This window comes from Salmo salar, chromosome ssa02 (assembly GCF_905237065.1).
Source record: "Salmo salar chromosome ssa02, Ssal_v3.1, whole genome shotgun sequence".
NCBI lineage: Eukaryota > Metazoa > Chordata > Actinopteri > Salmoniformes > Salmonidae > Salmo > Salmo salar.
The window spans coordinates 83,568,612-83,580,870 of record NC_059443.1 but is presented as its reverse complement, the minus strand read 5'-3'; the positions used below and the strand labels follow the sequence as shown (position 1 = coordinate 83,580,870).

The window sequence follows — 12,259 nt, the reverse complement described above, 5'->3', positions numbered from 1 at the left end:
ATCCGGACTCAGTTACACCAGCTCTGTCAGGAGGAATGGGCCAAAATTCACCCAACTTATTGTGGAAAGCTTGTGGAAGGCTACCCAAAACATTTGACCCAAGTTAAACAATTTAAAGGCAATGCTACCAAATACGAATTGAGCGTATGTAAACTTCTGACCTACTGGGAAGGTGATGAAAGAAATAAAAGCTGAAGTAAATCATTCTCTCTACTATTATTCTGACATTTCACATTCTTAAAATAAAGTGGTGATCCTAACTGACCTAAGACAGGGAATTGTTACTCAGATTAAATGTCAGGAATTGTAAAAAACTGTAAACTGTAAATGTATTTGGCTCGGGTTTTTGTAAACTTCCGACTTCAACTGTATCAAAAATGTACTATATGTATATATTTAATTTTATACTCCAGACTTGTCTTGTCTTGTCTTAATATTTCTATATCTCTTAATTCCATTATTTTACTTTTAGACTTGGGTATTGTTAGATATCACTGCACTGTTGGAGCACAAGCATTTCACTGCACCTGTAATAACATCTGCTAAATATGTGTATCGACAACTGAAATTTGATTTCATTTAGTTTTGAGTTCATAACAAGCTATAATGAGTTTATAAAGAGTTTATAACAAGCTATAATGAGATAGTAAAGAGTTTCTATCAAGCTATAAAGACTTTATAAAGAGTTTATAACAAGCGATAATGAGTTTATAAAGAGTTTTTAACAAGCTATAATGAGTTTATAAAGCGTTTATAACAAGCTATAATGAGTTAATAAAGAGTTTATAACAAGCTATAATGAGTTTATGAAGAGTTTCTAACAAGCTATAATGAGTTAGTAATGAGTTTCTATCAAGCTTTAAAGCATTTATAAAGAGGTTATAACAAGCTATAAAGAATTTATAACGAGTCTATAACAAGCTATAATGAGTTTATAAAGAGTTTATAACAAGCTATAAAGCATTTATAAAGAGGTTATAACAAGATATAAAGAGTTTATAAAGAGTTTATAACAAGCTATAATGAGTTAATGAAGAGTTATAACAAGTTATAAAGTGTTTATAACAAGTTGATAAAACATAGAAAGGGAGAGATGGAGGGATGGTTCTACCTCTTTTAGTCGTCCAGAGGTAAAGGAAGGTGAGAGGACACTGCGGATCCGTCTCCATGTATCGTCCTCGGCAAAGGACAATGCATCAAACAGCTCGCCGTTCAGAAACATGAAGTTCTAAAACATGGAGGGCAGTTAAAACAAATATATGATTTAATAATGATCATTAATAATTAATATTGATCATTCTATTTACATAATATTCACACTACTTTGAATGAATACCACAAATAATGTATTAATAATATCAGCAAAACTTTTTGGGTTATTATTATTCAGAACGTGTGTGTGTGTGTGTGTGTGTGTGTGTGTGTGTGTGTGTGTGTGTGCGTGTGTGTGTGTGTGTGTGTGTGTGTGTGTGTGTGTGTGTGTGTGTGTGTGTGTGTGTGTGTGTGTCTCACCCTGCGGTTGGTGAAGATGTTGTAACACTCTTTAATCAGGATGGTCTTGATCATGCTTTTGTCCATGGTACACAGAACAGGCTGCCTCCCATCATAGATCCTTCACAGAGGAGAAACATACCTGGCTTTAACCACTATATATACACCTACATGGTACACAGAACAGGCTGCCTCCCATCATAGATCCTTCACAGAGGAGAAACACACCTGGCTTTAACCACTATATATTCACTTACATGGTACACAGAACAGACTGCCTCCCATCATAGATCCTTCACAGAGGAGAAACACACCTGGCTTTAACCACTATATATACACCTACATGGTACACAGAACAGGCTGCCTCCCATCATAGATCCTTCACAGAGGAGAAACACACCTGGCTTTAACCACTATATATTCACCTACATGGTACACTGAACAGACTGCCTCCCATCATAGATCCTTCACAGAGGAGAAACACACCTGGCTTTAACCACTATATATACACCTACATGATACACAGAACAGACTGCCTCCCATCATAGATCCTTCACAGAGGAGAAACACACCTGGCTTTAACCACTATATATACACCTCATGGTACACAGAACAGACTGCCTCCCATCATAGATCCTTCACAGAGGAGAAACACACCTGGCTTTAACCAATATATATACACCTACATGGTACACAGAACAGACTGCCTCTCATTGTACATCCTTCACTATGGCATTTTGTTGAGTTACAGCCTTATTCTAAAATGTATTTAATAAATAAAAAACGCTCATAAATCTACACACAACACCCCATAACGAGAAAGCGAAAAACAGAAATACTTTATTTACATACGTTTTCTGACCCTTTGCTATGAGACTCCAAATTGAGCTCAGGTGCATTCTGTTTCCATCATGCTTGAGATGTGTCTACAACTTGATTGGAGTCCACCTGTGGTAAATTCCATTGATTGGACATGATATATAAGTTCCACAGTTGACATTGCATGTCAGAGCAAAAACCAAGCCATGAGGTCGAAAGAATTGTCCGTAGGGCTCCAGGACAGGATTGTGTTGAGCCACAGATCTGGGGAATATTTCTGCAGCATTGAAAGTCCCCAAAAACACAGTGGCCTCCAACATTCTTTAATCAAAGAACCACCAAGACTCTTCCTAGAGCGGGCCACTCGGCCAAACTGAGCAATCGGGGGAGAAGGGCCTTGGTCAGGGACGTGACCAAGAACCTTATGGTCACTCTGACAGAGCTCCAGAGTTCCTCTGTGGAGATGGGAGAACATTCCAGGAGGACAAGCATCTCTGCAACACTCCACTAATCAGGCCTTTATGGTAGAGTGGCCAGACGGAAGCCACTCCTCATTAAAAGGCACATAACAGCCGACTTGGAGTTTGCCAAAAGGTACTTAAAGACTCTCAGACCATGAGAATCAAGATTAAACTCTTTGGCCTGAATGAAAAGTGTCACGTCTGGAGAAAACCTGGCATCAGCTCTACGGTGAAGCATGGTGGTGGCAGCATCATGATGTGGGGATGTTTATCAGCGGCAGGGACTGGGAGACTAGTCAGGATCAAGGGAAAGATGAACGGAGAAAAGTACAGAGAGATCATTGATGAAAACCTGCTCAAGAGCGCTCAGGACCTCAGACTGGAGTGAAGGTTCACCTTCCAACAGGACAACAACCCTAAGCACACAGCCAAGACAACGCAGGAGTGGCTTTGGGACAAGTCTCTGAATGTCCTTGAGTGGCCCAGCCAGAGACCGGACCTGCAGAGAAGAATTGGAGAAACTCCCCAAATATTGGTGTGCCAAGCTTGTACCATTATACCCAAGAAGACACGAGGCTGTAATTTCTGCCAAAAGTGCTTCAGCAAAGTACTGAGAAAATGGACTGAATACTTACGTAAATGTGATATTTAATTTGTTTTTTTGTTTTTATACATTTGCAAAAAATTCTAAAAAACAGTTCTTGCTTTGTCATTATGGGGTATTGTGTGAGTAGATTGATGAGGGAAAAAACAATTAAATCAATTTTAGAATAAGGCTGTAATGTAACAAAATGTGGAAAAGGTGAAGAGGTCTGAGTACACCTACAATCCTACATGATACACAGAACAGACTCCCTCCCATCATAGATCCTTCACAGAGGAGAAACACAGACACACATTTAACCACCTCATATAAAACTACAAAGAAAACATTATTCTGGTTGTTGATATTATTAATACTATTCCTCATGGTCACATGACAGCTCGAGCAGGTGATTAATTGTAAGGAAAAAGCATAGTACAGTTGTGAGTCATCCTAGTACGGTACAGCCAACTGAACTCACCCCCAGATTCTCCCGTACTTCTGAAAGCACTCTGTGTCAAAGTTAGTGAAACCCTGCACACAGAGAGGCAGAGAGAGGTAGAGAGGTAGAGAGAGAGAGAGAATGAGAGAGAGAATGAGAGAGCAAGAGAGAGAGAGAGTGAATGAGAGAGAGAGAGAAAGAGAGAGAGAAAACAGCTGATTCATGCCTGGCCATGCCCTAGGTCATGTAGGTGTGTCCTAAACATGAACAGAGAACACACCTGAAACAGGTGAGGGTTGAGGAGGGTTTGTTATTTTCTATGGTCCTCAGGGTCAAGCAACACTTCTAGACTGATCATGTCTCATTTTACCTTTTATTTATCTATTGTTCAAACAACCGGCTAGTGCTCTTTTTCTTCTCAATGTATTATTTCATATGGGAGAAAAATAACACTACTGTTTAAAATATGAGAGAGATGTTTATTCTGAATGGGTACTAACCTTTCTATACTCCATCATTGTGCCAAAGTAAGGTAGGGGTTTGGGACCAGGGACACCCATCTTAGTGAATACACCATAGGGCCAGTACCCGTACCTGTACACACACACACACACACACACACACACACACACACACACACACACACACACACACACACACACACACACACACACACACACACACACACACACACACACACACACACACACACACACACACAGTAACTAGTAATATGTTCTAGAGAAGTCAGAGTAAGTATACTATCCCTGTATATACGCACGTTATTCTGTATATAAACATGTTAATCTGTACATACCCATGTTATTCTGTATATAGCCATGTTAATCTGTATATAACCATATTATTCTGTTGTCATGACGTTGGCCTGTGGGTAAGGTTTATGACCCCCCCCCATAAATACCTTTCCCCCTTCCCCTCTCTTACTGACCCTACTGAAGGACTGCTGTCCTGTTAAATATAGAGAGTCTGGGAACATCAAACAAATGGGGAAAGGTACCACATATTTTGTTAATAAAACCAGTTGGAAATATGCTTGGGAACGTAATGAGTATGTATGTCAGTTCGGTTGTCATCTGAGACATTATGACTGATGACAGGACGACATAAACTGTATCTGAGAAAGTATACACCCTCTAGTTATCAGAGTCACATGGAATTGTTATGCAATGGAAATGTTTGATATTGAAAATGTTTGTTAGGAGATGAAATGTAATTTTAGCTTCCGAATGAGAGATTTGGGTTTTCATAAGGAAAGTGCCCTGCTCGATCAGTAACCCAACCCTGTGAAGAGACAGGGGTTATAAACGATGAAACACCTCCCTCCCCCTCTCCACTATATAATCCTTTGACGAAAAGATAACCAGGTAGTTCCAGTACGGGAGGGCTGCAGCCTCCACGTTAGAAGGAGACACACATATCAAGGACAGAACTATGCCAACCTCGGCGTGAGCTTTGATGGCGAATGGTATGAACTTTGAGCTTATTCACTACAGAAGTGATACTTCCTAGCCGTTGAGTTAGCAGCTGCCGCTGTCGACGTGGGCTAGGAAAGGACGGACGACGGAACCAGTCTAACAGACGGACGAAGATACCACCACGTATCCAATTTACCACCAGAGACATTGTTCCGAGTACAGGAAGATCTGTTGGCCAACCCGGCCAGCATCTACGACCAATCTACCGAAGCGCTGCTCAGAGTAAATATTTATTGCATTTTCCTTTTCCAAATGGGCGGTAATTTAGAATGCATAAGATAATGTATTTACGATAGCATAGCTGCTGTTTCTTTGTTCCTAAATCTTCCCGCTCTTTCATTCAAGCCCAACCCCCTTTCCTTTGTGTAACCAGCCATGATACAGGTTCCGTCCACCAGGACGTTTTCTGTATGACGTCATTGTATTCTGTGTATTTGTAATTCTGTGTGATTAGTTAGGTATTTAGTAAATAAATAATTAAACCCAATTTTGTATTGCTGATTCAACTTGTTAGCCAGGGTTCGTGAAGATAGCCAAGAATTTACAACTTTCATTATGAGACTGAAAATAAGGTGAGGATTGAGATGACGGCTATCGATGTAAAATATTACTAAGTATTTTAAGAGTTTATTCGGAAGATAACAGCTCTATAAACGTTCTTCCGTGGTGCCCCGACTTTCTAGTTAATTACATTTACATGATTAGCTTAATCAGGTAATATTAATTACAGAGAAATCATTTTATAAATTAGCCTGTCATATCACTTAATCCGGCATAGCCAAAGACACGACACTGTATATAACCATGTTATTCTGTATATAAACATGTTATTCTGTGTATAACCATGTTATTCTGTATATAGCCATGTTATTCTGTATTTAACCATGTTATTCTGTACACATCCATTCTATTCTGTATATAGCCAGGTTATTCTGTATATAACCATGTTATTCTGTACATAGCCATGTTATTCCGTATATAGCCATGTCATTCTGTATTTAGCCATGTTATCCTGTATATAACACGTTATTACATATATAACCATGTTATTCTGTATACAGCCATGTAATTCTATATATAGACATTTTATTACGTATATAACCATTTGATTCTGTATGTAGCCATGTTATTCAGTGTATAACCGTGTTATTCTGTACATAGCCATGTTATTCTGTACATAACCATGTTCTTCTGTGTACAGCCATGTTATTCTGTATATAACCATGTTATTCTGTACATAGCCATGTTATTCCGTATATAGCCATGTCATTCTGTATTTAGCCATGTTATCCTGTATATAACACGTTATTACATATATAACCATGTTATTCTGTATACAGCCATGTAATTCTATATATTGACATTTTATTACGTATATAACCATTTTATTCTGTATGTAGCCATGTTATTCAGTGTATAACCGTGTTATTCTGTACATAGCCATGTTATTCTGTACATAACCATGTTCTTCTGTGTACAGCCATGTTATTCTGTATATAACCATGTTATTCTGTATATAGCCATGTTAATCTGCATTTATCCATGTTATTCTGTATATAACCATGTTTTTCGGTATATATCCAATTTTTTCAGTATATATCCATGTTATTCTGTACATGACCATGTTATTCTGTATATAACCAATGTCTTCTGTGTATAGCCATGTTATTCTGTATTTAGCCATGTTTTTCTGTATGTAACCATGTTATTATATTTATAATCATGTTATTCTCTATATAGCCATGTTATTCTGTATATAGCCATGTTAATCGGTAAATAACAATGTCATTTTGTATATAACCATGTTAAGTCTGTATATAGCCATGTAATTCTGTATTTAGCCATGTTATTCTGTATATAGGCATGTTATTCTCTATATAGCCATGTTATTCTGTATATAGCCATGTTAATCGGTAAATAACAATGTTATTCTGTATCTAACCATGTTATTCTGTATATAGCCATGTTATTCTGTATATAACCATGTTATTCTGTATATAACCATGTTATTCTGTATATAGACATGTTATTACGTATATAATCATGTTATTCTGTATATAGACATGTTATTACGTATATAACCATGTTATTCTGTATATAACCATGTTATTCTGTATATAGACATGTTATTATGTATATAACCATTTTATTCTGTATATAGCCATGTTATTCTTTAAATAGCCTTGTTAATGTGTACATAACCATTCATCCCTGTGTTTCCTCTATATAGCCATGTTATTCTGAATATAACCGTGTTATTCTGTACATAGTCATGTTACTCTGCATATAACCATGTTATTGTGTAATCAACCATGTTATTCTGTATATAACCATGTTATTCTGTATATAACAATGCTATTCTGTGTATAACCATTTTATTAAGTACATAACCATGTTATTCTGTAAATAACTATGTTAATCTGTTTATAGCCATGTTAATCTGTACATAACCATGTTAATCTGTATATAACCATGGTTTTCTGTATATATCCATGTTATTCTGTATAAAGCCATGTTATTCTGTAAAGAACTATGTTAATCTGTATATAGCCATGTTAATATGTATATAGCCATGTTAATCTGTATATGCTATTCTGTATATAACCATGTTATTATATATATACCCATGTTATTCAGTATGTATCCATGTTATTCTGTACATGACCATGTTATTCTGTATATTACCGTGTTATTCTGTATATAGCAATGTTATTTTGTGTATAACCATGTAATTCTGTATTTTTTATTTATTTATTTCACCTTTCTTTATCCAGGTAGGCAAGTTGAGAACAAGTTCTCATTTACAATTGCGACCTGGCGATATAGCCATGTTATTCAGTATTAAGCCATGTTAATCTGTACATAACCATGAACTTTTGTATTTAACCATGTTAAGTCTGTATATAGCTGTGTAAATCTGTATATAGCCATGTTTTTCTGTATATAGCCATGTGAATCTCTATATAAACATGTTATTCTGTATATAACCATGTTTGTCTGTATATAACCATGTTACTCTGTATATAGCCATGTTATTCTGTATATAGCCATGTTTTGCTGTATGTAACCATGTTATTCTGTATATAGACATGTTATTATGTATCTAACCATGTTATTCTGTATATTGCCATGTTATTCTTTTTATAACCATGTTAATGTGTACATAACCATGTTGTTCTGTGTATAACCATGTTAAGTCTATATATAACCATGTAAATCTGTATATAGCCATGTTATTCTGTATATAGCCATGTTAATCTGTATATAACCATGTTATTCTGCATATAACCATGTTATTCTGTATATAGCCATGTTACTCTGTATATAACATGTTATTCTGTAAACAACCATGTTATTCTGTATATAGCCATGCGATTGTGTATATCCATGCAATTCTGTGTATAACCATGTTTTTCTGTATATAACCATGTTATTCTGTATATAGCCATGTTACTCTGTATATAACCACGTTATTCTGTAAACAACCATGTTATTCTGTATATAACCATGCTATTATGTGTATAACCATTTTACTAAGTACATAATCATGTTATTCTTTTTATAACTAAGTTAATCTGTATATAGCCATGTTAATCTGTATATAACCATGTTATTCTGTATATAACCATGTTATTCTGCATATAGCCATGTTTCTATGTTTATTGCCATTTTATTCTGTATTTGATTATGTTAATCTGTATTTAGCCATGTTATTCTTTATATAACCATGTTATTCGGTATATAACCATGTTTTTACGTATATAACCATGTAATTCTGTATATAGCCATGTTTTTCTGTTTATAGCCATGTTAATCTGTATATAACCATGTTATTCTCTATATAACCATGTTATTCTGTATGTAACCATGTTATTCTGTATATGGACATGTTATTCTGTATATAGCCATGTTATTCTGTATATAGCCATGATTTTCCGTATATAGCCATGTTGTTCTGTATATAGCCATGTTAATTCTGTATATTGCCATGTTAATTCTGTATATTGCCATGTTATTCTGTATGTAGCCATGTTATTCTGCATATAGCCATGTTATTCTATACATAGCCATGTTATTATGTGTATAGCCTGGTTATTCTCTACATTGTCATTTTATTCTGTATATAGCCATGTTATTCTGTATATAACCATGTTTTTCTGCATATAACCATGTTATCATTTTGTCACACCCTTATCTGTTTCACCTGTCCTAGTTGTTTTCTCCACCCCCTCCAGTTGTCGCTTGTTTTCCCCAGTGTATTCATCCCTGTGTTTCCTGTCTCTCTGTGCCTGTTCGTCTTGTATGTCCAAGTCAACCTGTGGTTTTACCCATTCTCCTGCCTTTGCTTTTTCTTCTTTTTCTAGTCCTCCCGATTTTGACCCTTGCCTGTTTCTGGACTCTGTACCCACCTGCCTGACCATTCTGCCTGCCTTGACCTCGAGCCTGTCTGCCACTCTATACCTCCTGGACTCTAATCTTGTTTTGACCTTTTGCCTGTCCACGACCATTCTCTTGCCTACTCCTTTTTGGATTATTTAACATCTGAGAGTCCAACCATCTGCCTCCTGTGTCTGCATCTGGGTCTCGCCTTGAGTTATGATACGTTGTTGGAAAAGGACCCGTAAGTAAGCATTTCACTAATAGTCTACAACAGTTAATATTGAGAATTTTCCAGAACATGTGTGGTCATGATACATTTCAGGATAGTCCGCAAGATGAGTGCACTCTATATATGGGTTTGGGTCATTAGACACCATTAGATATGCACCTGTCTGAGGATTGTACATGACTGCTTATTTTTGTATCAGTGGTATGGTCTAATATATACTGTTGCTATGGTTACACCTTTTGGGATTTTACCAGAACATGGGTGTTCCTTTCAGAGGAGCTAGCAGGATAACATGTCTGGTTATTTCTATGGACTGTTGCTATGGTCCTACATGCATGCACCTGTCTTAGTCGAGAACATGTCTGTATGTTTGAACTATTGCTGTGGCTCTAAAGTTTCCATGCCCTAAAGTGAAACCAATCTAAAATGAGTGCAAGGCAATAAGATAACAGTGGTTTAAATGCCAGAGGGGATGACTCATTTAGAGGAGTTACTACGGGGGTGACGTAAGGAGGACAGCTGTATAAGAAGTGTTTGCCAAGACTGGAATAGTAGTTGTTTTCATGAACTAGCTCTGCTTTTATTATGTCGTGATAAAAGTCTATTTGAACTCACAGGCTCCGGTATTTGTGAAATATTATTGACTGAATATTTCCACGACATAAACTACGATGCATGTGTCAAATAACATTTGATTTGATGTAATACTATTTGATTTGAAGACCTTACACTACAATGAAGGTGATGAGGAGGGCCAGGAGGGTCCAGGTCTCAGCAGAGAGGTATGGCAGAAAACTCATCATCTTTTCCTCCGGTTCGGCTCCCTGCTGCTTCTGAAAACAAAGGTTCCGTTTTCTCTCAGGCTCGTTTGAGTTCACTTGTCCAATGGTCTGACAGGTTTTGAGTTGTTTTCTCTGTCCGGTTCTAGTGTGGTTCTTCTGTGCATTCGGCAGATCTCAACTACCGACCGTTGCTCTTCTCCATACTCTGTTTGAGACCGTGCAGGTTGCAAGTGATTATTGTATCCCGTCGGAAAAACACATCTGTGATGGTAGCTAGAATAAGGATGAGTCACAATGGAATTTGCAGTTCACCTTCAAAATAAGGGTCCAATATTGAAACTGATGCAAACAGACGCAAACAGTGGATATAATGCCATTTTTGGTTTAGATAATGCTAAGCAAGGTTGGAATGTTTGGTATATGAATTAAACAAAAGACAATAAGTAGGTTTGCATTGGGGCAAACTTCTATTTTACTGTACAGCGTTACCTCTGGATCTTGGGTCCATGAAAGGTGAAGAGTTTACGCAAATATTAGCGTCATAGCTCTTATTGCAGGACTGTAACTATGGGAAATCACTTTCCAATTCCATAAGTAAGGCTGTACATTAAAATATGAATGTTCAATAGGCACTATAGGCTGAATTGTGAGGTGATTTCCCACAGTTAAAGTCCCGCAATAAGAGCTACGATGCTAATATTTGTGTGAACTCATAATTGTAATCCGTGGGTGTCAATGAGTAGGCTGTACCCCTTGTCATGAACTCAAGATCCATAAGGCTGTACCCCGTGTCATGAACCCAAGATCCATAAGGCTGTACCCCATGTCATGAACCCAAGATCCATAAGGCTGTACCCCATGTCATGAACCCAAGATCCATAAGGCTGTACCCCATGTCATGAACCCAAGATCCATAAGGCTGTACACTGAAGGTACATCTACAGCGCAATTTGAAAAACATTTTATTTGGTCAAATTAACAAATTATTTTCTTTTGTTGAATGTATTATATATGTTTAGCATCATAAATTCCCTCCAGGATTTTTGCATGATTCCACAATTTATATCCGTTTGCATCAGTTTCAATGGGTAACTTTTATTTTGAATCCGAACCGCAGATTCTACTATTGTTGCTTAGGCAAATGTTGTTCACAACACACACCCAATAAGGAGATAGGAGGGAGACTGTGTGAGAGGTGAAAGCGAAGCAGGGAGGGAAAGTGAATGATTCACAGAGAGAGCAGGGGCATATTCATTACGGAAACCGTTTAACGTTTAAGAACTAAATGGAAGCACACAGAGCAAAATGAGAGTTTCTATTGGGATAAATTCAGGTATGTCCCTCCACGTTTTGCTCTGTTTGCTTCCGTTTTAAAGGCACACTATTTCCAAAATAGTTTTATGTGAAACCACACTGTTATTCTAATCATTTGTTTTATTTAGTATAGTAGAAGCTTATGTCTTAAGGATCCTAAATAATGCCATAGATTACATTAAAAATATATTAAACTAGATGGCAAAAAAGTATGACGTAAGATGTGAACCTGGTATTCCAACTGATTATAAGCTGCAATATT

The 12,259-nt window shown here is 37.0% G+C and overlaps 1 protein-coding gene across 1 annotated transcript in view; it reads right to left on the bottom strand.

The window, feature by feature from the left end:
• LOC106593876 (cytochrome P450 3A27) overlaps positions 1–10,933 on the bottom strand; it is a 31,442-nt gene extending 20,509 nt beyond the window's left edge. The window contains exons 1-5 of the mRNA XM_045711211.1: positions 10,631–10,933; positions 4,297–4,390; positions 3,836–3,888; positions 1,513–1,612; positions 1,112–1,228 (exon numbers count right to left, since the gene is read on the bottom strand). Of these exons, the coding sequence (XP_045567167.1) occupies positions 1,112–1,228; positions 1,513–1,612; positions 3,836–3,888; positions 4,297–4,390; positions 10,631–10,704 (438 nt within the window). The 5' untranslated portion in view covers positions 10,705–10,933. The remainder of the gene's footprint in view (positions 1–1,111; positions 1,229–1,512; positions 1,613–3,835; positions 3,889–4,296; positions 4,391–10,630) is intronic.
• Positions 10,934–12,259: the final 1,326 nt, after the last annotated feature.